Source organism: Camelus bactrianus, chromosome 16 (genome assembly GCF_048773025.1).
Source record: "Camelus bactrianus isolate YW-2024 breed Bactrian camel chromosome 16, ASM4877302v1, whole genome shotgun sequence".
Taxonomy (NCBI): domain Eukaryota; kingdom Metazoa; phylum Chordata; class Mammalia; order Artiodactyla; family Camelidae; genus Camelus; species Camelus bactrianus.
Genome location: NC_133554.1, coordinates 49,949,302 through 49,975,856, shown reverse-complemented (window position 1 = coordinate 49,975,856; position 26,555 = coordinate 49,949,302). Strand labels below are relative to the sequence as shown.

General features: G+C 48.5%; 1 protein-coding gene and 1 long non-coding RNA gene across 2 annotated transcripts in view; one reads left to right on the top strand and one right to left on the bottom strand.

Moving 5' to 3' along the window:
* Nucleotides 1-26,555, bottom strand: part of LOC141573652 (uncharacterized) — a 115,515-nt gene that overhangs the window by 34,756 nt on the left and 54,204 nt on the right. The window lies entirely within an intron of this gene.
* LOC141573517 (uncharacterized) lies at nucleotides 1,082-25,739 on the top strand. Its single transcript, XM_074341878.1, has 7 exons — nucleotides 1,082-1,149; nucleotides 15,496-15,940; nucleotides 16,795-16,803; nucleotides 18,431-18,595; nucleotides 22,347-22,448; nucleotides 24,285-24,385; nucleotides 25,673-25,739. Exons 1-7 carry the CDS (start codon nucleotides 1,082-1,084, stop codon nucleotides 25,737-25,739), a joined length of 957 nt encoding a protein of 318 aa, XP_074197979.1.

Genomic DNA, 26,555 nt, shown 5'->3' with positions numbered 1-26,555 from the left:
AAACCATGCCGAAGTAAGCAAAGCTAAAATCACTTCTTTAAAACTCCAGTTCAAAATATCACCTCACACCGGTCAGAATGGCCCTCATTAAAAAGTCCACAAATGACAAATGCTGGAGAGGCTGTGGAGAAAAGCCTTACACTGCTGGTGAGAATGCAGTTTGGTGCAGCCACTATGGAAAACAGTACGGAGATTCCTTTAAAAACTAAAAATAGATTTACCATATGATCCAGCAATCCCACTCCTGGGCATATATCTGGAGGGAACTCTAATTCGGAAAGATACATGCACCCCAATGTTCACAGCAGCACTATTTACAATAGCCAAGACATGGAAGCAACCTAAATGTCCATCGACAGATGACTGGATAAAGAAGTTGTGGTATATATACAAAGGAATACTACTCGGCTATAAAAAAGAATTAAATAATGCCATTTGCAGCCATATGGATGGACCTGGAGATCATCATACTAAGTGAAGTGGGCTGGAAAGAGAAAGAAAAAAGCTGTATGATATCACTTATATGAGGATTCTGAAAAGGGAGGGGGAACATAAATGAACTTATTTACAAAACAGAGACAGACTCACAGACATAGAAAACAAACTTATGGTTACCAGAGGGGAACAGGACGAATAGGGATAAATTGGGAGCTTGGGATTTGTAGATACTAACTACTAGGTTCCTACTGTATAGCACAAGGAACTATAGTCAATATCTTGTAATAACCTATAATGAAAAAGAATATAAAAAAGAATACATGTATGTGTATGTACATTCATCTACGTATAACTGAATCACTATGTCGTACACCAGAAATTAACACACCGTTGTCAATCGACTCTACTTCAGTTAAAAAAAAAAAGCCTTAGGAATTCCATCAACAACATTCTTCCAGGAACATCATAGTGTCAATATTCCAAAGACGTCTAGAGCCCCCTGAATCAGGGTCTAGGATGCCAGAGAAAGGACGGAAAGGAATCCCCAGGAATCCTGGGATTTTGTATAAGGGCAAAGGCTAAGAAGTAGGATGTAAGGACTGAAATCCGGTCAACACTGTTGAATCTGAACACCGTCCTAAGAATGTCCCACTTCACTAACTGGAAGGTCTCCCAAGTAAGCAAAAGCTCGTTGCCATGTGACAACGTCAGGTAATCAGCTTGTCTCTCTCCTCCTTTATGTCTTTGGGGACTGGCTCTGGGTGTCGGCAGCACAGCCCTCCTTAATTAGAGGGTGTGACCAGTCTGTCAGCTAGTGTTTTAACAACATGGATAAGAAAACCATTTTTTCTTAAGTGGATGTCTTGGTTGATAGAGGAGAGATGGGTATTTTTCTTTCTGTATTAATTTTCTTTAATGTTATTATAGCAAAAATAATTAATAAGTAAAAGTAATTGTATGAGATTAAATGCATTCACCACCCCTGATCTGACTCAACGTGGCTCAGAGGCCAAGGGTCTCTCGTAAAGGGTTGATCTTGTAAGGAAGTCAAGGAGAGGGCATCGAAATTTACACAGAACACAGAGGTTTGGGAAAAAATGAAGCTCACGGCCATTTATCACTAGTCTTTTACTCTGAAGCTTCCATCCCTCCTAATGGCCAAGAAAAATAAACATTGCCAATCCAGGGTTAACTTCTGCTGTTGTTTGAAACGTTTCACTTTGAGATTAACTCGGCCTCATTGGGGTAAATAAACAGTCAACTCAAAGGCTGTTTCTTCCCTCCCGCAAAGGGTCATTTCCCCCACGCTTCCTTCCCAACAAGGGTCTGGGTGCAGAGGGAAGCTGGCCTATCCCTGGGGCAGGGGTCCTTGGAGGCCTTGGCTGTGGACGGGTGGACTGGCCTTGTCTCTGAATGTCCTGAGCTGGTGTTTACTCCAGTGTGGCTGACCCCACCATCCCTCGTGGTGTCCTGCTGGCATCTGAGGCTGCAGCCCAAGGTCCTCATGGTCCTTCAAATCACCAGGTCCCTGTGCTTTGTGGCCCGGACCACAGGCCCACCTATGCCAAAAAGCTGCTGCTCTCAACACGTTGGTGTCCTTCACCTGGGCAGACAGGAACCACAGGCCATGGGGAACCCTGTACCCTGGCTGCTCTACCACCTCAGCTAGGATCTCAGCAGGCTCAAGGCAACTCTCAGGGAAGGAGCTGGTCATAAATACTGACATCATATCCTCCTTTCTTTTGGTCCCCAAATGGAGCATCCCATTGGCAAGGGAGTCCACGGATACAACCCAACTGGTCAGCTCCAAGGTGGAGAAGCATGGAGGGTGGATGTGATGGACAGAAGAGATCCAGCCAAAACTTTTTCCCTGCAAGGGGAGTGGGGAATGGCACGAGCACAAGGGTGTATGAAAAAGAACATATCACTGGTATTTTTTGGAAACTATTCTATCCCTACCCACAGTTCAATTTCTATCAGTGTCCACCTAAGTATTTATTTCAATTGGATGCCCACTAATTTGCAAAGTGTTATGATGATTGTAGCTCGCCCTGAGTGCTTTCTGTATGCCAAACATGGTGGAAAAACTTGATGTTGCTTAATCCTCAAAGGAAATATTTTGGGGTAAGCTTTATCATTAACATCTCCATTTCCAGATGGGGAAATCAAGACTGAAAGAGTTAAAGAATTTGTCCAAGGCCATCGAGCTAGTCAAGGGTCCATGTGAAATATAAGACCGGCTCTCCAAGAGGGGCGGGGAGCTGGGAACGCACAGTGGGAAGGCCACATCCTACTTCAGCATCAGCTCCTAAGTAGTCACGCTGGTGGGCGGCATCTGGAATGGCGGGGGCCCCACGCCACCAACTGTTTTTTCAAGAGAAGCTTGCAGTCCACCTTGCATAGGAAAGGTCCCACTTTTTCATTTAGTTGTTCAATTCATATTTTTCATTCACATTGGAAAATGGGTGAGTTAAAGAATACACCCCCGGAGGTCCAGCTCGCAACCTCTGCTGGACGGTAGCAGAGGGACCCCGCCCCAGAACCCCAGAACCACTCCACTCACGGCTGTGACGCTTGTCAGCAGCCTTCACAGAGCTGCAAGCCAGGGATGTTTGTTTCCTGTCAAGTTGACAGCCATTGTGTTTGTAATGACAGGAATGTGATAGACAGTGGTTGCCAGCGTGAAGTCTCACGCTGAGAACTTTACATATGAGATATCATTTAATCTCCACAAAACCCTGCAATGTACGTGTACCTCCTTCCCCAAGTCCTCCAGGTGAAAACACTTGGCTCAGAAATGTGAAGTCGCAAATACTGCAGGACATCACTTATGTGTGGAATCTGAAAAATGCGACGAACTAGTGAATGTAACAAAAAACAAACAGACTCAAAGATAGAACAAATTAGTGGTTACCAGTGGAGAGAGGGGAGCAGGGAGGGGCAATATTAGGGTAAGGGGTTTAGAGGTGCCAACTGTTAGGTGTAAAATAAGCTACAAGGATGTCTTGTACAAAACGGGGAATATAGCCAATATTTCATAGTAACCATAAATGGAGTTTAATGTTTAAAAACTGTGGATCACTATATTGTACACCTGTAACTTATATAATATCGTACAGCAATTATACTTCAATAAAAAATGGTAAGTCCCAATCCTAAAGTCACAAAATAGAAGACAGAAAAGCTAAGGACTCAACTCAAGCCTCTCTGACTCCCCACACTAAACTTTTTTCTACCAGAGGTGGAAGACTTTCCCCTGCACAATGCTGAAATTCTAGACACCCAAACCAGCAACCCACTGGGACAATCTGTTCTTCCAAGTCAGTTACCAGTGACAACTTCGAGTTAATGCTTTTTGCACTGCAGGCTGCCCCTCAACCATCCAAATATTGTGCTTCCTACGAGCACCATGGACAACTTTAGAACACCAAACAGAAAAGGAGATAAGCAAAGTAAAGAGTGGGCTAGCCTGTCCTCGGAAGTGGGCAGGCTGGTGGAAAAACAAACAGAATCTGCTGAAAATTAATAGGAAGGCAGAGACTCAGCTGAAGAAATGCTAAGAGGTGCCTCTGTTCCTTTTTTTTTTTTACCTGATGTACAGAGAAAATGTCATTTTTAAAGAGTAGCTTTTAAAAAAAAAAATGGGTTCCACTTGCTGGAACTCAAAGGACAGCATTCAATGCATAGATTGTATCACTCCCCAGGCATGCTTTCCAAGCCCCAAGAACTTCATTCTCTCCCTGCATCGTAATCTCAGCTTTTTTTCTGGATGTTTCAGCCACCCCTCTCAGCACAAACAATTCTCAGACTCCCTGCACCCACACCTCATCTAGCATTTTTATTCCAATGCAGGAGTAAAGTCTGATCAGACAAGACATTGCAAAGGAGAAAATCCATGGTTACGTATTTCCACCTGCTACGTCACCCGCTCTCCTCACCGCCGAGGCTGAGTCATCTCCGATCGCCCGTCCATTGTCTCAAGCTCCATCACACATTCTTCCAAATGCTTCTGTCATGACTTCTGATGTAATAATGATAAATGATGGTCTGTCCTTTCAAGACACTTATTGCTAAGAGACCCCTTCTTTTCTACACGGAGCTTAGTAACAAATCTCTGTGATCGATACGTTTGAAACGATTTCTGTTCCCCACCCTCCCACAAAACAGCCATTCCCTCGGGCCTTTCTGCTCCCTCTAAGTAGCGCCGTCATCCGCCCTGTCGCTCAGATCTAAACACCAGCAGACACCTTGAGTCCCTGAGTCTTCCTTCCCCGTCGCCGCTCTAGCTACCGCATCAGCAGGCCTGGTCAAGTCTGCCCCCATCCCACCCTCCTGCCTCCATCTCTCAGGAGGCACCCAAAGTGTGCTGCGTCACCTCCACCTGGACTGATGCAAAAACCTGCCGTCTGGCATCTCTGCCTCCCCCTCCCCCATCTCCAGTCTGTTCTGCACAGACCAGCCAGCCGAATCCTCATAAAACGCAAAGCCAAGCACAGTGTTTTCTCCTGTCTCCTCGTTGCTTCTAGAATAATGTCCTACAACATTCTCCGTGAGGCCCTGCCTGCCCTGGCCCTGCCCTGGCCTGTCTCCAGCCTCATCTCATGCCACTGTCCCCCTCTCTGTCTGTTCTAAACATGCTGGCTTGTTTTCTCTTCCTCAAATATTCCAAAGCCTTGACTGTCTCACAGCCTTTACCATGGCTGTCTCCTCTGCCTGGAATGCTCATCTCCCAGTTTCTATCTGAATGGCCTGTCCTTATCATTCCGGCCTCAGATCCAAATTCTTTTGCCCAAAGAGCCTTTCTGACTGCCCGATTCAGAAGGTGGTTCTTAACAGTTTCTCCCTCTGCCTCCCTTGTTCACTTCCCTTCTAGCATTTTCCACAAGTGACAATTACTTTGTTTACTCTCTTGTCCACACTCTGCCCTCCACGCCCAGCATTGGGTTGGGGACACCACAGGGATCAGTGGAGCCCACGGGCGCCGTCCCTTAGCTCTGACCGAGCACACACCAGAGTCAGTGAGGGAAGCAATGCCACTGCCCACTGTGTAAAAGCAAACAGCCAGTTCGAGTTATAAAAATATGCTTTCAGTTAAGATCACAGAAGATGTTTTCTGATTATGCTGAGCTAGGGAGTGAGATGCAAAGATGATAAACACATTTAATTTAAAACAGATGGAAAGTGGTCAGTTCCCCACTGGCTATTTGACGTAGGGCCCCCTACAAAGTATTCCCTGATCTCCAACATTTTACGAGTATACTCTTTACACGCCAGCCTCTGCTCTCGAGAAGGGCATCCCCAGGCCCCCAGCAGTCCCACGATGGCCCTGTTCATCTCGACCCGCCGGGGAAGGCTTGATGGAGTCCTGCGGGTCCACGCTCATTTGCATATCTGCCTGGGTCTGGAGGATGCCCATGCTTCGCTACAACTCTATAAACAAGCACCTCAAAGTGAGGCAAGCACTTCAGGATCCTTGAATAGGGCACCAGAGACACGCGGAATAGCCTATTTATTGAGTGTAGATTTCCTTAATGTGCCAAAGCATGCCTTCGGGTGATTGGTTCAGATGTTACAACTTGCTAGAAAAGTTGGAGGTTTCTAGCGATCAGACACAGAGCAGATGTTCTTCCAAGCTTAAGAACTTTGTTTTTCTAAAAAAAAAAAAAAAAAACCAAAAACTGCCCAGCTAGTCACAAACCATGCATCACACAAACTGCTTAAAAGTTGGATCTTTTGAGAGACGCGAGAGAACCACCATAAATGAATAGAGGCTTCAGAAACCACAACTGCAGAAACCAACTTTAAACAGAAAAACCACGCACTTTTTTTTTCCTGTGGTACGGAGAAAATTCCAAGTGCCTGTCCAGTATCAGCGAGGACGGTCCGATAACTGGGGTTAACTTAAGGCTCCCAGTAGGGACACTGTTATTTCTAAATCCATAACTGTTCTCTCATAATGATCGCCTCTAGGATGCTGGTTTTCAGATCAAATTTCTCTAGCTTTCAGGGAAGAACTTAAACTCAGCAGAGATCTTACCACGCTATGCTTCTTCAGATGGGCTAACCTCAAAATGCCAAAGCAAAAGCATGTCCTGTTTTCTGAGCCCTCAGTGCAGCGGGACACTCGACAAATCCCAGATGCAACCTTCGTGGGGACAGAAGCGTCACCTTGACTTTCTGCTTCTGACTGACTCTGGTTGTCACTGTGGATCTGGGGTTGATGAATCATGGCCCCTGACTCTCCCCTCCACAGAGTTAGTATTTTTAATCTGCTGTCTTTTATTCTCCTCTACCTTTACCCAATACTTTGTCCTCTATCCATCCATCCATCCACCCATCCATTCATCAATATGAATTGAGCATCTGCCTCTTGCTGGATACAGTGCTACATGCTGGGGATACACTGGTGAACAAGACAGAGTTGAGGACCTCACGGAACATAAAATCTAATAGTGGAGACAGGCATAAAGATGGGCCATTTATTGCACTATACTATGGGCCATTACTAGAATGGAGATACTTGAAAGGTGCTGGGGACCCAAGGGAGGGTAGGTCTACATCAAAGGATGGGAGTGGGGAGGTATCACAAACCACACCACAGAGGAAGTGACAAGGAGTTCCCCAGGATGGGAGTGCGAAGAAGGGAAAGAGGGAAAGTGTTACATTCGAGGCAGAGTGAAAAATACAAGGCAAGTCACAGAATCCTGAGGGCACTGAATGGTTTTGCAGATGGAACAGCAGGGTTGAATCAGAAAGGACCCTGCCAAGAGGGATGTTTAAGAGTCACTAAAGAACTATGTTCAATACTCCCCCAAAACAGGTTTTTTAAATTGGTATAACAGGAAATGGATAAAAAGAAATTGTTCGGTGGGCAGTATATTCGAAAAGATACGTACACCTTAGTTTTCATAGCACCACTATTTACAATAGCCAAGACATGGAAGCAACCTAAATGTCCATTGACAGATGATTGGATAAAGAAATTACGGGGTGTGTGTATACACACACACACACACACACACACACACACACGGAATACTACTCAGCCATAAAAAATAGAATAATGCTATTTGCAACAACATGGATGGACCTGGAGATGGTCATACTAAGTGAAGTAAGCCAGAAAGAGAAAGAAAAATACCATATGATAGCACTTATATGTAGAATCTGAAAAAAATGACACAGATGAACATATTTATGAAACAGAAACAGACTCACAGACATAGAAAACAAACTTACGGTTACCAAGGAGGAGGTCAAGGGAAGGGGAGTGGAGGGATAAATTGGGAGTTTGGGATTTGCAGAAACTAACTACCATCTATAAATCAGATATACAACAAGTTCCTACTGTATAGCACAGGGACCGATATTCAATCTCTTGTCATGGCCTATAATGAAAAAGAATATGAAAAGGAATATATGTATATAGATAGATACATAATTGAACCTGCTGTACACTAGAAATTAACACAACACTATAAACCAACTAGACTTCAATAAAATAAATAAATTTTTAAATATGAAAAAAAAAAATGCTGGCTCTTAGATGTGTCCTGACTGCCTGGTTTTGTCCTTGTAAGGACTGTGTTCTTTCACATAAATATGCCTGCTCTCCAATCGTCCTACTGCTGGGGCAGCGTTTCCACACTTCTCTCGTTATTACCACGTGCAGGAATAAGCTGACAGCATCCATTAATTTTCTTTCCAGATTACATCTTTTTTCGTGCAGTTAGGTGTTCTGATTCAAAACCTTCCTCTTATGACCACGTGTTGGGCCACTTATTTAGGGGCTGTTGAATCACTCAGATTCAACAGCCTGATGGTGGGTTTTTGATGTTCAGAGCTCCCCAAGAGAGGAGGAAGGAGCACAAGAAGGCAGAAGAGCTGCCTGGAGACCAGCCCTCGCCTCACAGTCAGCTGCTGCCGAAGTGGGAAGGGGCCCAGATCCCAGGGACAGGAGACGATGAGGCTGCGGAGGGAGGCCCTTCTCTCAGCAAAACAGAGCCACGGAGAGACGCCAAGGGTGAGGCCAGCCCAGGGCTGCAGACCTAGCCACGCTGGGTGCGTCCTTCAGTTGGATGAAACAGGGCTGTAGAGAGACTGCTGGGGCAAGCGCAGAGCTGATGGGATGGGACACAAGTATGAGGGGGAAAAGCTAAGGTCATGAAATGCAAGTCTGCGGAGCTACCACTGTTCATGTCTGAACTTCCGGCTCCAAAGCTCTCATTTCCATACTTAGGTTGCATCCAGCATCCGGCCAAAGAGAACTGCTCCCAGTGAAACCAAGGCCATGCACACCAGTGATAGCCACGGGCTGGGTCCTGAGTCCCAGAGAGTCAGCCTCATCCTTTCCGCGAGAGAATCTGATTCTCAGATGGGAAAGCGGAGAGTGCAGTAGGGAAGGGGTGGGTGGCTTGGCTCTGGCCAAGGACCCACGCTCCCTTTCCCATTCATTGCCTTTACTTCTGCAGAGTTGGGCTCTTCCACACGGGGCTGTAAGCCCAGCAAAGCGCATGCCTGAGCCCCACGCACATCCCAGGAAGGCAGGGAGCAGCCTCCAGCCAGGGAGGCGTCGCTTCCAGAATGAGGAACAAACCACTTAGCGCCAATGGTAGACACCTTCTGAGCAGGGGCAGCAGCCATGGGGCGGACACACAGAAGGGCGGCTGAGCTGGCTGGAAGCACCCCCTCCTTCTTTCTCCTTCTGCACACTCTCTCTCCTGTCCCCACTCCCTTTGTCCCTCTACCTGCCTCTCCTAGTGACTCCCCAAGGAGTGACTTTTCTTTGCCAGTGGTTCTGGGTGAAACACACGGAGTAGCCTGCGCCCTGAGAGCCGGGGAAGGCAGAGGGGTTTGCATCTCCATCTCCTCCTCCAGCTCTGAAGAGAGCAAACCTTCTGTACGTACATCCACATGATGTTTCTGCTAAGGGTGCTTCACTGATAGAGGAGAGAAACGCCAGGGGCATATTGTTAAGGTAAAGAGTTATCTCTAAGCCTCATTTACTAACTAGGAGAGGCAGTCCTTTCTGGTCATTAAAACAGAACTATCACCTACCCCAAGTGCTAAACAGAGTGACAAATTCCAGACACCAGAGGGGATATAGAAATTCTCCTAATTTCCCACACACACAGAATCAGAAAGGGTTTTGAGTTACACAGTCATGGCTCACTTTTTGAAAATCAGTTTCTATTCCTTAAAAGTCGTCTTGGTTTCGGTCACATTCAGGCCAATGAAAGCTGTGAAGACGTGAGCCAGGTAAGAGAGAGCTTGGAAAACGGGTCTTTTGCAAAGCCTGGTCTTACTGCCCAGGCCTGAAACTAGGAATGTAGGGGAATTGTAGGGCTAGGGAAGAGGAGAAAGGAGCTGTAGCAAAAGTAGAAGGTGAGGCAGAGGTGAAGACCCTTTATCTTAGGATAACGACCTCCGCCGTGAAGCAAGGCATGTGCGGAACCTTCACTGCAAGGTTGGGAATGAGCTGTAAACCTCAAAGGCCTGTCTCCCGGCTCAGACACTCTCTCGGGGTCTGCACACGAGCCCAGAGCTCTCCCAGACACGTCCACGCAGCCATACTCACTCTCCCCTGCCCTTCCAACCTTCCTAACGTATATTCCTCTCCAGCTCTGCTTAGGGATCAAAGCCTCCTTTGCTTTTTCACCTTTGTCTCATGCGGCAACCATTTGTACAAAGTCAACTTAAGTGACTTGGAGATTTAGAGAGTGCATAGGACACAAAAATGGGTTCAGCCTTTCCTTCAGTGAATGTTTGTGGAGCACCCACTGGGTTCCAGGCACTGTTCCAGGTGCTGAAAATACCTCGGTGAATAAAACCAACAAAGATTGTCAGAAACACGAAGGTGGAGAATGCATTTATGGGTCCCACCGCCCTCTCCAACTCATCTCCAGCCTTACAGAGCAACGTGGAGAGAGGGTGAATTTGAAGACCACTTTCCACCCACCTGTGGTCCCTCCCGTCTGGGTCAAATAAATCACCCCAGGAGAGCAGCAGTGCTTGCCGCCTAAGACAGGAGTGCTTTAGAAGCTTGGGAAGCGGTCCTGGGGGCCTGCAGGCCAAGAGCCCACAGACTGCACCCCTGTGAGCTCGTCTGTTTCTTATTTTCCTCCCACTTGAAAGTGATTAGATTTTTCTTCCATTCGGGTTTTTTTTTTTTTACCCACTTCTGACCCCGAAAGGCTCAGGAAATTACGAAACAAATTTTCCAACAGATGCTTCTTACCAGCGTCAGACAGTCCTACACAGCTGCCAGTTTGCTCTCCCTACATCTTGCAAGCCCGACGCATTGCAAAGAGCAGCCTGAACCGAATGGCCCTGCTTGCTTGCGGCATGCCCGGCTCCAAAGCGAGGCTGGCTTTCATTGCCTGATGAGGCACTTCCAAACCTACGGGGGTTCAGCCAGGCAAGAGATCCCGGCAGGAAATATGCACAGACGTAAGATGTAAAGACTGACAGTGGAGGGGTGGAAAGAGAGAGAGAGAGAGAGATTCGGAAATGTTTAAAAAGAAGTGGGCTTGCTTGGAAGTGTGTGGTTTCCACAGCAATTTTTGGAATCTCGGTGCAGAGAATAGCGGGGGTGACTGTTTCTGAAGAATCCGCAGCCACTCCCCAGTCAGAAGGTCATGTGTTGCATGAAATCTGAACCACAGCCCTTGCCTCCGATCTGCCTCTGCTCGGGGGTATCTGGGGCGACATGGAAGACTGTAGATCAAAGAGGGAGCTTGCTCCAATTTGTCAGAGTCAGGGAAACACATCATTCAGACCAATAGCGGGTAACTGCACATTCTGCGTAAACACGCTCACCCAGACTAGACGGTTTAGCAGAGCATGACTTGGTTTTGTTTTTTGGTTTTTGTTTTCAGAAAAGAACAAGATGATTGGGGGAAAAAGGAGAGTGGAGAGGGCAAAGGCTCAGAGAGAACGCAGGGTCCGCCGCGCACATGCTGTCTGGCTTTGTGCAACTCTAGGATCCCCGATGTTGGTGCCGTGGTTTTTCTTGGGCAAAAATAGAGCTCAACATACTCAGAGCCTAAAAGAATCACCCAGTTTGGAGCGATCTTGAAGGTCATAGTCTGACCACTGAGAGCCTGACACACAGTAGGCGCTAAATAACTCTTTAACTCATCAATGAAGTCATTGAGTGAAGGAACCAGCCTGGCTCCCATGCGGCATCCCTGCCAGCGGTGACTCCACCTATGTGTAAATGCCACCATGACGCGACCCTCTGCTGAGACGCGCCCCTCTGTCTTCGGCAGCTGTGGCTGTTGGCAGTGTATGTAAATTCAAACCCAAACCCAAATCCAAACCTGCCTCCCTGCAGCTTCCACCCTTGGTTCTAATTCCATCCACGGGGGCTGAGCCTGGTGTGTTTGACCCCCTCTCTGCATGGCAGCCTTCAGAACTGGAAAATAACAGCCATGTCCCCCGCTGGATTCATTCTTCTTCAATCTAACTATTCCCACCTCTTTCAGTCATGCCCCAAACAACAGAGTTTTAGGGTTTTCGTTTTCTGCAACAGCCTCAATCCTCTCCTCTGAATGAGCTCTAGTTTGTCCAGGTGCCCTTGAGCTGAATTCAGGGATTCAGTTGCGATTGGACCAATCCCCTTCCAGTTGCAGATCCTGTGTCTACGGATGCAGGCAGTGGTCCCAGTGGCACGTACACTGGCTACCATTCATTTCATCTTACCCCAAACCTGGATTTTTTTAGATCTCATACTCGGGTAAGGGGGCTCAAGGACAGAGAGCAGCTCCTTCTCGGGTCTTCTCTTCCTCAGACAAAATTAGACACATCTGGCCTGATGGATGACTTGCTATTCTGGTTAAATTCTGTTTAGGCCACCCTATTCCACTTCCCACACCATTACGCAAACTTCCCGTGAGTCAGTACTGAAGACGAGAGGCATCCTGCCCTCCCCTTTCACACTAATTACAACTTTATTCAGGGATTCCTTACATGATAACAGAAACATTGGAGTATTCCTTGCACATGTCAACACTGGTCAGTTTGCCAAGTATTGTCAGATACTTGGAGATAAACTTTATGAAGTAGATTTGTATATCAGATAGAATTACATTTGAACTGAAGAAATAGAAAGCGTTCCACTCACAAAAAGAGGCATATATTTTCCCTGATGACAAGAGGTCCAGAGAAAGGCAGTGCAGGGCTGGTAGGAGGCTCCGTGATGGCATCGGAGACCCAAGACGTTCACAGCTTTCTGCCTCTCCTCGTCCTCACAGGAGGGCCATATCCTATGGTGGCTTTAAAAGTTAAATGAGATGGTGGATATAACCGCAGGTATCGAGCAAGTAGCAGCTGCTGTCATCACTGTAGCATTTTTGAGCAGCTCCTACATGGCAGGCCCTGTGTTAGGAGCTGGGGATTCAGAAAACAATAACGTGAAACTATATTCGATACCTTGTAATAACCTTTAATGAAAAAGAATATAAAAACGAATATATGTATATATATGCTTGACTGGGACACTGTGCTGTACACCAGAAACTGACACATTGTAACTGACCGCACTTCAATTTTAAAAAACAAGAAAACAATAATGCAAGCTTTGCTCTGAAAGAAATCACAGTGTTTCTCTAACACGCCCCCAGTTCAAAAGTTGGCAAAAAAGCATAGCATTTTTCCATTTCCTTTCCGTGAAGAGATTGAAATTCAATGCATTTCACACATTTTCAAGCCGCTCGCCCAGGTCTGGAGGGCGGCCACTTTCAGTAGACCGCCCTCCTCTGGTTGGGGAGTAGCTGGGATCATGCTGAGAAAAGGTCAGATTGCCCACGTATCCAAGCAGGCTGCTGGCACTCGGCGTGTTTTCTGCTCACTCAATCAACATTTACTCTGTCACCGACATACATTAAGCACCTACTATATGCCAAGCTTCATGCTGGGGACTGGGGCTTCAAAAATCAGCACAACCCAAACTCTGTTAAAGAGCTCAGAATCTCACACTAAGAGGCAACGATTCCCTTTCTGTACCAAAGAGGTGCTTTCAGGATTGAGGGCATGGAACTAGTTTTGAGGTTATAAATACTCATTTTTTAAACTTCCTCAAGTCTTCTACGAGTATGTGTATCTCTCTCTAGGGTTTAATCACTTGCAGAGAGTAGCCTCTTTCCAATTTCCCCATCTTCTCCCCCTGCCACCATTCCCTCACTGCCCCCCCAAAAAATTATCACCAAGGATAGGATCTTGAAAGGTTACCAAAATGCTATCCTTATTTCACAAAGTAAAAGAGGAGCATGAAGCCACAGACTCCTCTTCCTTCATCCCTTCTAACCCTCCAGGTCCTTCCACCTTACAAAGGGGCAGAGTCCACACCCCGAGGCACATCCTGAGCCGGGGAGGCTGCTGGCCTCTCCTGCCTGCGGCATAGTCCCTGCTTCCAGCAGGACTGATTGCACACGCAGCAGAAAGCAGACCCTTGATGACTGAGAAGGCTTTGGCAAAGCCCAAGGAAGTGGGAGTCCTCTTTTAAGATAACACTGAACCGGTGGCAGCCGTTTGATACAGAAAGTGATGTGAGCTTTGGTTTTGTAAAATTAAGACTGGATTTGGTGTGCCTGAGTCTCCAAGGGACCCTTCCCCCCAGAACATCGCAGGCTTCTACAAAGACCAGAAATTGCAACCTGAGATGCAGTTCAGCTAGAAGAAAACCTAAGTTCCCATTCAGACCAAGTTCTCTTTAAAACCCTCGCCCCCTTCCATTTGTTTTATGAACACTTACTGAGCATCCACAGTGGTCGAGACACGACACTGTGCTAATCCATCACCACCACACTCCCACCAATGACAAATTTTAAAACATCAGATTCCCACAATGGTCTGAAAATTCAGTGATTTGGCAGCCCCCAGAAATAATCATTCTGAGTTTGTTTGTTTGTTTTTTTGTTTTTCAATTTCCTCTGGCACCCTGGGGGAAGCTGCTAGGTTAAGCTTCCTCCATTCTGTATTTTTAATTGTGGTAGAAGGACAACGCCTCACCTCCGGCTGCTGGAGGGAGGGATTCGAGAACCGCAGCAGCAGGCATCACTGTTCGCGACATCAGCTCCCGAAATCTGGGGCAAAAGACATGAGCAACACCCAAGGTCGTGGCTGGTCCAGTGGAGGACAACATCAAAGCAAACCTAGGGATGCAGTCATGCCCTTCAGTGCATACGTGTGGGAAGAAAAATAACCGTCCAACTTTAGGAAATTACATTGCACTACGGCAGAGCTGCCAGCACGAACATGAGTGAGGAACACAATGACCAGTTGGGTATTTTTCTTTTATCTTTTTCTTCTTCTTTTTTTTTTTTTTTTTTTTTTTCCAGTAGAAAAGAGCCTTGTATCCCTAAGTTGCTTTAAATGCGGTCACACAAAACGTCTAGAATGTGGACTGGATGATTTCAAGGTCCCTTGGGATCCTGGATGCTGTACCTGGATTCAGCCAGCCAGCCTGGGCTTGGTTTGTTGAAGGCTTTCTCATGAACTATATGCCTAGCTTGCATAAGGTTTCTGGACTTGCTGAGAAAACTTCAGACAGCTCCTCTCTATTTGGGACACCAGAACTTGTCTCTTGGCAGCAGAGGGTGGACTGAGGCACCTACTCACCCAGAGGTCAGCAAATCTGTCCTGCCTCCTGTTTTCCTATGGCTTGCAGACTAAGACTGGTTTTCCCCATTTTTAATGGGTTGAAAAAGAAATCGAAAGAATATTATTTTGTAACACTGGAGAATGATGTGAAAGTCATAATTCAGTGGCCATGAATCAAGTTGTATTGGAGCACAGCCAGCCACGCCTATTCATTTACATACTTACATATTGTCCGTGTCTACTTCCGCTCTGCAACAGACCATGTGGCCCACAAAGCCTCAAATATTTACTATCTGGCCCTTTGCGGAGAAAATTTGCTGGCCTCTGCACTCAAGTAAAAGGATAATTCACAAACGCAGAAAAATCAGAGGCTCACATAATTCATTCTTTAATTAACCTAATCAAATGGCCATGTTGGAGTTCCTAATGATCTTCTCTACTCGGTTAAACCCCCAGAGGGAGAATCAATTCAACTCATGTGGCCTTCGCAAAGCAGCTTATGAATAATGCATGTGGCAAGAGACCTGGTCACCATGCTGCTCACATTCCAGAAAAGCAAAAAGAACACCACCGGGGGTCCTCTGACCCCTTAACAAGGGCTTTCATTCTTGGCTCTGGGTTGAGGGTCTGCTTCTTTCTTATTTGCACAAGCTTCTTCCTTGTTCTGCTCTGGGGTCAAACCCAGAGCAATCAGCCCTATTCCAGGGGTAGGAAGCGAGCAATGTGCAAGGACCTGACAGCGCGCCGTTTCCCTCCCCGCCCGCCTGGAACAGACTGGAAGCTGCCAACCCCTCTGGGACCTGTTTATCCACCATCGATCTCGGGTCAGACCGCCACAAAAGCTGTGGGACGAAGCTGGGAGCTGTCTCCACCGACAGGAAAGAGCTTCCGAATGCACGATGTAAGTCTTCCAAGGACCCCTTCTTTCCTTTTTCCTTTTCAGTCTGTAATTGTGCCCCGTGCAGGGGTGAGCTGAGCGAACGAGGTGCAGAGACCAACCGAAACCAATGGGACAGGAGTAAGTGGTTTCTATCCACCGCCATCTCCATCCCGCCCTGACGCCATCTGAGACCAGGACAGGGAGAGAAATGTAGCTCCGAGTACAAGTCACAGTGCACTCATCACCCCCCTCATTGGGGGTCCCTAAAGCGAAAACAGAAAAATCCTCAAAATAGGACAGTTTTTGATGTTCCCAATGGTTTCTTCCACCCCCGGCCACCTCTGTTCCTCTTCCTTATCCAAAATTTCTGCTCCATTTCCACCGTGTCAGGTGTTCCGAGTTTTATTCTCCTAATACCGTACCCTCTGGCTAATTTTCTGGGTTCATTTTGCTTTGGATCAAAGAGATGTGTTTGAAAAGTGTGGTGCTAGTCTAAACCTTTCTCCCTGTTGTCCTAAAAATCTAGAAATGACTTTCTTCAAAACTTCACTGTTCACTCAGGGGACAAACTTCTGCTGAGCACTGACTACATGACACGTAGTCCGGGTAGACGGGTGACTTATGTAGATGGATGAAACACAGGCCTTGGGGTCTGGCTGGGACATGATCAAGTCGGGACACACTCACGGTGACTCAAGTGGGGGACACAGACCCTGGGGGTAAATGCTACAGAAGCCCAGAAGGGGAACTAACTCTGACCGAGGAGCCAGAAAGGCTTCTGGTGGTGATGACACTTCACTGGAAGCCAAAATCAGAGTCCAGAATGATGAAGAGGAAAGAGGCCAGGGAAGGCAGGAGAGGGTTGGAGCGGGGAGGTGACCTCAGTAGAAAAGGTGGCACAGACTATTTTAAATGTGATGATGGTGGTGGTGGTGGAGCGTTTCCTCAAGAAAGGCAACATGACACATCAGGGAGAGGAGCAGAGCCAGGGGAGGCCGGGGTGGGGGTCTCTCTCATCATTCACCGCAGATACAGGTCTGTCTTCGGTCCACTCTGGCCCGACCCACAGCCCTCAGCGTGGTCTGGCATCCTCTAAGGTCTATTGGTATCAATCTGTCGCTCTTCAAAGTGCACTCTGGAAAACACCTTTCTTGGAACAGAGTCGCCACCCTGAAGCTACAGGTGTGAATTTAAATATGCAAGAGGAGGTGACAGAGACCTGGAGAAGGCCCTCTCACCCTGCTGGGTCTCAGTCCCTCCACCTGGGAAGGAGGATGTTTGATCTCTAACATCCCTGGCGGCCCCTCCATCTCCCGCCTGCCTCCAGAGCTGCCCGTCCGCATCCTTACGGTCAATGCTGGAAGAAATAAAACAACACACATCTTTGTTTCCTCTTGTGTGGGAGGCAGGAAATGGCCTAACCCCCTAATTGGGATGAGATTCCTGTGGTGTATCCAGCCGCCCACTCCTCAGCACACCCCCACCTCCCAGGTGTCTCAGCCAGAAGGATGGACACACTTTGCCAGCAGCAGGCAGACCCATTCGCCACCACCATGTTGCCAGCTGTACCCCTGCCTCTGGTGGGTGTAAAAGGATCACGATGCGGATAGAGACAGCATCTCCTGAGGCCCCTCTGCATACAGAGAGGGCCAAGCATTCCCGTGTGGTCAAGAGTCTAGGCTGGGCACCACTCTCCCGCTGACCATGCTTGGGCAGAGCAAGAGGAGGTACCAGTTCTCACGGAGAATATGATGCACAGGTAGAATTTAGGACTCTGTCATCTGCCCAAAGAGGCTGGGCCAGAAGACAGGAGGTGAAGGTGAGACGGTCAGGAACTGGGAAACCCAGGTGAGAGCAAAGGTCAAAGCAGTTGAAAGGCAGGTCAGGTGCTGGCGGAGCTGTGGGCACCTAGCAGGAGCTGCTTTCAATGGGGAGCTCACGGACTTGTGTCTGGGCAGAGAGGGCACATGTGGGGAGACTCTCTGGTTTGGAAATCCACTGGTTTGGAAATCCACGTGAGTGTCTGTCCTAGCAAAGTGCAAACGGGGCTCTTCAGTTTCCAATACAAGTGAAATTAGAATCAAAAAACAAGACCCTCCATCACACTTCCAATCCCACCGCCCACTTCCAGGAAGGATGTCCTTTGACCCATGGCATTCTTATCACGCCCGGTTCTCATAAACCATGTCAATGACAATACTTTAATCAACAACCCGCCATAGAGGTGGGTGGTGGTGAGTTGAGGTCCCACAGTGAGTGGCACAGTCACAAGGAGGGCTCAGTGCCCTGACCCTCCGTCTAATGTGCCACACTCCCAGCAGCAAGTGGAAGCACGGCCCTTTTATCTGTGTCCCAAAGCCACAGAAAATTAAGAAAGTTACATGGAAAGCCAACTTGTGAACAAGGGGCATGAACCACAGCTGCCTGTTCTAAAAAGTCCACCTCGAGACTTGTCTAGGTGTCGGTCTGTGGTACTTGGTAACCACGTGCTCTCTGGGCTCCTCACTGCAGGCTCACCTGCCCCAGCAGGGCCCCTTCCGGCACTTCATGGACATGAAGGCGGAGAAGAGGCTGGCTGGCCGGAAGGAGCGTCGCAGTCGCTTTGGAGACATCAACGTGCACAAGTGCTATCAGTTTGGGCAGGTCTTCCGCCCTTTCCAGGCCCTCGCCTCCACAGTGAGCAAGCTTTCCTTTTCTAAAGGGTTTTAAAGTCTTTTAGTGAGAACCATGACAAAGCCCAGTTCTTTCTTCTTTTGAGGGATGCATTAGTCAGTTCTGGCCACAAAAGTGCTGCATAACAAATCACCCTAAAACTCAGTAGCTTAACAGTCTCAAGGATCTATGTTTCTCACTCGCTAGCCTGCAGGGAAATATATTCATTCTGCTTTTGTTCACTGCAAGTTCATGGGGTTGGAGGAATAAAGAATTGAGAACAATAACCCCAGCTACCACAAGAGACTAAATTTAGTCTCCTTAAGCTATGCTTAGAAACAAAGCCATTTCAAGAGGAGAAAGAGGTCTGGGGAAAAGGGAGATTTTTTTGATAAAGAAAGATGTTCTGGTGCCCGTCCTTCTACCTCACCTGTTATCTTCTAAACCCAAGTCAGTTCGAGTGGGGCTGTTCCAAAAATGCATTTCCTTGAAACTATTACTGTTATGTCTGTGGGGTACTTTCTAGATATACATTCTTATGATTCTAAAATTTGAGTGTGCATACAAATCACATGCGAAGCCTGATTAAAATGTAGATTCCCAGGCTTGTGCTAATTCCCACACAGAGAGTCTTGGGTGGGGCCTTGGAATTTCCTTTTTTAATGAGGTCTCTATTCCCCACATTTATGCATCATTATTCAGCAGGGCTTCCCGACCTTGTTCGCTTCATCAGCACCCCTAAGTCTGAACGGGCCCAGTGTGTCTGGCCACCTGTAACCTGTTCACAGCTCAACAGCATCCACTGGAACCTGGGTCAGATGCTTCCCCTCATTGGTCGTTCTCACTCTTTTCTGAACTTCAAAATTGTCTGGGTAGCCAGCCATGCTGATGCCCAGGCCTGACCCAGACCAATGAAATCTGCAGCTCTGGGGGGTGAGTCCCCAGCATTATTCAGTCTGTTTTAAAGCATCACTAGTAGAATGACTGCCACATCCCGGTTTTCCCAGGACTGACTTGCTCACTTTTCCTAGGACTTCCCATCTTTTAGCACTGAAAGTCCTGAGTCCCAGAAACCCCTGGTCCTGGTTTTAAAACTCAGTGTCTCAAGTCCCTGGAACTTGTGCAAACCAGATGGTTGTCACCCTATCCCCACTCGATTCCAACATGCAGCCAAGTTCAAGAACAACTGCTGTCTGAATTCCCTAGAAACTAACCCCATTTCCTCCCGTCACAGGTAGCTCTGCCCATCTACCCATTCACTGGCCAACATTCCTTAGGCATGTGCATGTGCCCAGAGCTCAGCACTCTGGAGAGTCCAGGAATATAAATTTCAGCCCTACCCTCAAGGAGCTTCTAATCTGCTGAGCAAACTGAGCCACATGCTACAAACACAAATAAAATGAAACAGTCTTAGTAGCAGCTCCATAAATTGATAGACCCAGAAGGAGATGAGGGTTATCTAAATTTGAAGTGCCTTCTGCTAACTCCAGCCCCACCCAAGGTCCTGCTGAAAACAAGGTCTCCAGATGGGGACACCCTCTCAACTCACAGTTCCGCCTGGGAAGAGCAGATCTCCTCAGACTTGGAAACAGAGGTACCCTTGTGTTGAATTCTTACTGTGTGACAGGTACAGTGCTAATGACGTCACAAAGCCTTGATCCGCCTGACTTCTACCATATTAACCTCATCTTCCTTTTATCAATGACAAAAGGAAGATGAGATATATTAAGTGACTTGCTCAAGGCTACTGTTCAGTGGTAGAGCCAGGATGTGAACCTACTGTGCTGAAGCAGGTGCCCCTCCACCCCACGCTCTATTTCATTGTCATTATTCCCTGCCTGATAGGAGATGCGAAGACTGGCTTTTCCCCAAGACCTGCCCGTGAGTCTGCACCTGCAGAGCCTGGGCATTCTGTGCACCACCGAAGGGAATCTTCAGGACTTACCCTCGTCTTCTCCAGAGCTGGGCTGGGGAAAGGACACCAACAACCATGAGAAAGACAAACCATCAAGCCACATTAAAACACCTTTAATCCCCCCAATAGTTAAAGCAGCAAAATCTAATGACATGAAACAATAAAAATGACAAAACTGCATGCTGGCCTTTCCCTGCAAGGCTTTGGATTAAAACAGTTAAGAGCCCCGGGACTCAGGAATGCTGAGACACTCCTCAAACTTGACTTAAAGAATTCCACCAACACGCTTTTGCAAGAACATTTTGGGGACGCGTGAAACAATCAGAAGCTGCACCACGCAACACACTGAATCCTCCATAAGGACGCTTTTCTTGGAAGTCGGAAGATGCAGGGGAGAGGATGGTTATACGTCAATGAATCAAGGACCCCGTTCTTTCTAATCCGTCTGGTCTACCATCACCAGCATGCTGGATGGTGATCTTGGGGTTAGCACCTCATGGTCACAATGTGGTTGGCATTGCACCGAATGCTGCGACAGCCTCGCAGGATCGCATCAAACACTAGAAGGCTGAAGTTTCTCCTTTTGTTACACACACGCACAGAGCCAGAAGGAGAACCTCTCCCGCAAACCACTTAGCAGATTCCCCAGCAGTTCTCCTTGGCTAGGATGAATTAGGGTGGTGTGGCTGACCCACGCCATAACCACACACGAAGCTGGGAAGGCCACTATTGGGTATTTACTGGGAGGCAAGTTCTACCATCAGGAAAAGAAGGTGGGAAAACAGCCGATAGGGAAGCCGTTAATGTCTGCCACCCAGGGACACTCACCAGTGTGCAGCTCAGACCACTCTGGTGAGAAACGTCTATTTGTGCCGAGAGAAAACCTGCCTTCTTATAATTTCCAAGCATCAATCCTAAGGTTGCTTCTCCACCATAAAAAGCTTTCTTTTTTTTTTATTTTAAAAGTAACATATTCTTATAATAAGAACTACTCAAAGGTATAAATAAGAAAATAATAATTACCCAAACCACACCATTTAGAAACAACCTATGTTTGCGTCTGGGAAATTTTAGGTTGCTTTTCCATCTTTTGCTTTTATGGATCTTTGGGCCCAGATCCCTTTTCCATAGTTTTGGTTGGGCTGTTTCTTGCCACCATTGCCCAACAGTCCTCAGAGGGTCACCGGCCCCACTTCCAGGGCCCCTCCCACGTGGCTGTGGTGACCAAAGTCATGGCACCTGTTTGCATTACAGCACTGTCCCTGGGTAGGTGGTCTGTCCCTTCCTTGCTTCTAATTTTTGAACAGAGTAAACAACCCCCCAAAACAAAAACAAGACGTATTCCTTCTTTATTTTTAACCCTTAACCTTTTTCGCAGATTCACGGAAAGCTCAATTTTTTTAACATTAGCGTGTCTACTTCTGAGCTATGTGATATGCACAAACACACGGTCCCCTCCTTTCTGGCACAATGTGTCTTTTCAATCTAGGGTAAACAGCTCCCTTTGCAGCCTTGCTGATGCGTTCAACTGTCTGCTTGCTCTCCCCTTACTGCCATCATTCACGATGGCACAGGCAGAATTTTATATTTCGGTGTTTCCCATTTCTCTTAAGCCAGGGATCCACAAACTGGTGCGCTCTCGGGCCGTACCTGACCCTCCTGTTTTAGGTCCATGAAGTCTGACGGGAACGCAGACACACCCCCTTGTTTCCACACTGCCTACTGCTGCTTTGTGCTACAACAGCAGAGACGACTAGTTACGAATGAGACTCTGCAGACCGAAAAGCTGAAAATGTTCACTATCTGGCCCTTTACGGCAAAAGCTGGCTGCTCTTTCTTAAGCCAAATTCCCCTTTCCAGGTTCTGACGAAGGGGTTCTACTTCACTTATCTCCACTTTTTGTCCACCTACCAGCAAAGGAAGTCAGGAACGTATCCAGTTCCCTTCCGAGAAGGACCCATGGTAGGTGGCTGCCTAATGCTGTCCCCACACTGTTCCACCTGCCTGAAGGCTAATTTGCCATCTGTATTAAGAAACCACCCTGCATGTCTTGTGCAAGAGCCGGCTGCTCGTGGATAAGCTTCTGGCTTTCCTTTTATTCCAACCATGAGCCGCTCCTTCCTACCTGCTTCTACTTTTAGGAGGAGCAAGGCTGGCTCTGCACGGGCACCAGTGAGGGCTTAACCTCAGTACTGCCCAACCCGGGCACTGTGTTTTCTTTTACACCAGGTGGAGCCTTCCACCCAGACCCATGCAGCGGCAAAGCTCTGGACAATTGCAGTGGAAGGCAGTGAGAGCCTGAGACCCACACAGGAGATCTCTGACACTTAGAGCACATGCCCAGGCATTCAGAGGAAGAACGGCCAATGCAATTCACAAAGGACAAGAAACATACATCTTTGCAGAACCCCATTCACCACACAGCAAGATCTACCTAGACCAAGCTTTTCTTCTACTCTAGGACTTGCACAAGGCAGGACGCACAGGTGAGAAGTCGTAATAACATCAGCCAGCGCATCCTGAGTGATGACTTTGTTGCAGGCGCTGTATTAAACGCTTCGGGGGCTGCACCTCATTTAATCCGCACTATTGTTCCACGAAATTAATCCGTTATTATTAAGGATGAGGAAACTGAAGTTTCAAGAGATTTCACAGCACCGTCACATTCCAACTCCGTCTCTCATGCAGGCACTCGAGGGGCACCCTCTGCAGCCCGGACGTGCTCTCCCAGGCTGGCCCGGCGCACGACAGCCCCGATTAGCGGTCATTTACATTCCATGCTTGTTCGGAACCGCCACACAAACGTCCTTACCCACTTGTGCCCTGCAGTTTATCTGTCCTTTGCTCTTTTCTTAGCTCTCTCGATTAAAATAAGCCATGCATATATGACAAATGTTAATGGATTCATCTGTCACTGCTTGGAGACAACATCTTTCACTGTTGGCTGCTGCCTGCAGCCTCCTGGCAGCCGAGCGGGGCAGGCGGCTTTTGTGGCAAGACCCCCGGAAGCGGGGCGCAGGAGCTTTGCAGGTGTGCAAGGCCCATGCAGAGAGGGGTCAGGGGGAACTGAGGGGAGCAAGCTGGAGGCTCCTGGTATGGTTAGTGGCTTCAGGCTGGTTCAAGGAGAGCTTTGCCACTTACGACCGTGGGACCTTGGACATGACACCTATGGGATGTTCACGAGTCCGGCTCCTGGTGAAAAACCTCTACGTGATTTTTCAAGCCTGGCCATAGGCGGTTTGTAGGGTTTCCCTGGCAGGCCCCGCAGGAAAGCTGCCCTCCCCACACCGGGCCTGGTGAGAGCCGTGCACTGCAGACTCTGAAGGGAGTTGTGGTCCAGGACTGACATCCCTCTGGCGTGCTATGCTTTTCACACACAGTCATCCCTCTGTGTGTGCAGGGGGATTGGTTCCAGGATCCCCTGTGGGTACCACAGTCCTGGGATGCTCAAGTCCCTGATACAAAATGGTGATGTCTTTGCTCATAACCTACACACACCCTCCTATATACTTTAAGTCATCTCTAGATTACTTCTAATACCCAATACAATGCCAATACTATGTAAATAGTTGCCTGTGGGGACACAAGGGTGCAAATTCAAGTTTTGGTTTTTGGAACTTCTTGGAATTTGATGCAACAGTGGGTTGATTTCAGGGATGAGGAACCTGTAGATACAGTGGACCGACTGTATCTGCCTTCCTAGCCCTGGTGCCTTCTTTCCTCGGAGTCTTTATCTTGGGGCCTGGGGTAGATAGAGGCCTTCTTCAGGAGCCTCCACCAGGCCTCCTTATGGGGCAGGAAATGAGGAAGAATCTTGAAGACCCTATTCTCAACCCAGACCAAGAACCTGGGGCTTTTCTACTCCCAGCCTTTTCCCCTCCCTCCCCCGCCAACCACAGGTGAGAAGTCATAATAAGGGCCCCTCAATGGTGACATGACCCCTCACCTGCTCTGACCTACCCCACCCTCACTGTTCCAGGTGGGGAAATGGAACAGAGGAGTCAGCATTTTCTGTTTTCAGAACTTTTGCTTGTACCATCGCAGTAAGAATTTGAAGGCTGAACGCTTTCATTTTTGGCTTGTGCCCTGAATCGACTGCCCGGCCACCTGGCAGCCCAGTGTTCCCCCTCCAGCTCACTAAGTGCCCGACAGACATGCCCCGTGGTCCTCCTGCTGTCCCAGAAGTCCTCCGAGGTCGTGCCTAGAAGGTGTCAGGCACATAATGACTACCTGATGGGAGCTGCCACTGCTTCTTGCTTCCCTTTTCCAAGGCTTGATTGTAAGTCTCAGATCCAGACTCTGTGCACGTGTGTGTGTCTCAAACACAGGAAGAAGGTGTGAGACATGACGAGGCTGCAAAACCCCACACAGCAGCCCCTTAGTCTGCGACACTCCCTCTCACCAACCTGACGGCCCCAACTTCCTCTCTAATGCTCACCTTCTCCCCGAGAGTGAAGAAATGCTCCTCCCGCCCTCTCACAGTGGGCTGTGTCTTGGACCCTGGCTGGGGTGTCCTTGGGGTGCACAGAGCCTGGGACCCTCCCTGGGGGAAGGCACCCCCTGCAGCTGGCTGTTTACAACCAGGAAGCAGGACCGGAGCCCAAGGAGATGGGGTCAGTTCCATTTTTACGGTGTTTTAGGGGCGCCTTTGACTTGATATTCTAGAAATTGATTTTCTTATTGTGTGTTAATTAAACTTCTCCGTCTGCTTTGCCATGGTGACTGCTGGTCTGTCACTGGATAAAGGAGTGCCCTCACTAGCCCTCCCCAAGTGCTTCAGGGTGGCAGGGAGGACAGGACATCTGTGATGCTGATCGGACTGGGCCTGCCTGGGCTGGGAGAGACCAGCCCTGACGTGAAGGCACACAGCCAGTGACCCAGGCAGACGGCATCTCCAGTCCCGGGAAGTTTCCATCCGCAGGGGATTCTGGTCCTGAGGTTGACAGGTAAGGGAGTGAGGCAGGGGGAAGAGGGAACAAGGAGGGAGAGAGAAGGGACCCTCTGCCCTCAGACTCTGCATCCATCACCTAAGCATCTCCCACATGCCCGCCAGGCCCATGCCAGGCCCTGGACATAAGCAGCAAACTGGACAACGTCCCCGCTCACACAAGGCCTCAGTCTCCTCTCCCCACCGCCCCTGCCCAGCCCATTACCCGCACCCTCACCACCCTGCTCTGTGCCCTCAGATCCCGACTGACTGACTGCCAGAGCCGCTGTCTGGATGGTGGCAGCCACCACCGTGGCTTGGCCTGAAGCAACCTCTACTCGGACTGTCCACTCAGGGTGCTGGCTATGGGGACAGGCGATCCCTGTTGCACGTGGGGTGAGGAACTCTGAGATAACGTCACGTCGGCTGGCGAAGTCTGTACCCCAAGGCACGTATGTTCATTGGGCAGGTGTCTGAGTCCCTACAATGTCCCAGTGCCGGGCAGGTGTTAGGAAGACTCAGGGGAGGGTTCTCATGTCATACAGATTTGCTCTCTGCCCTGACCCCAGCCCGGAATGTAAAGGTTCATGGGAAGGACAAGGAAGTGGCTGCAGTAAAGGACAACACGCGAGTAATCTCTGTGGGGAAATAGGGGGTTCTCTGGGGGCACCCTGGCAGGGGATTTGGCTTTACCTGGGAAATCAGAGAAGCTTTTCTTGAGAAAGTGATATTTCAATGGAAGCAGGGGCGAGTCAACCAGAAGGGAGGCAGCTTCCAAGCACGGGTGAAACAGCACAGACGAAATCCTGGTGGTGAGAGAGCACAGCGCTCTCAAGACATTGAAAGGGGGCCCGTGTGGCTGGAGTGAGAGACCGTGCAGGGAGAAGACCGCGGACCAGGCGAGGCGAAGAGGCACCTGTGCTGGGGCGGGGGCTCACCCCAGGAACAGTGGAGACCCATGGATGGGTCTTAAGCATGGAAGAGCTGTGCTGGTTTGCCGTAAAAAGGATGACCCTTGTCACCACGTGGGGAGAGCCTGAGAGTATCAGAGATGAGATTCTAGTTAAGAAACAAATGCCGTGGCAAAACCAGGCGAGAGATATGATAGCTTCATCCAAGGCGGAGGCGGACTAGATGGAGAG

Excerpts from the sequence above, each read along its gene's own strand:
- LOC141573517 (XM_074341878.1), top strand. The coding sequence starts at position 1,082 with ATGTCCCACTTCACTAACTGGAAGGTCTCCCAAGTAAGCAAAAGCTCG. Across the intron at positions 22,449-24,284 it reads CCTTCCGAGAAGGACCCATG|GAAATGAGGAAGAATCTTGA; the intron begins GTAGGTGGCTGC and ends CTTATGGGGCAG. Across the intron at positions 24,386-25,672 it reads CCCTCCCCCGCCAACCACAG|ATCCCGACTGACTGACTGCC; the intron begins GTGAGAAGTCAT and ends CTGTGCCCTCAG.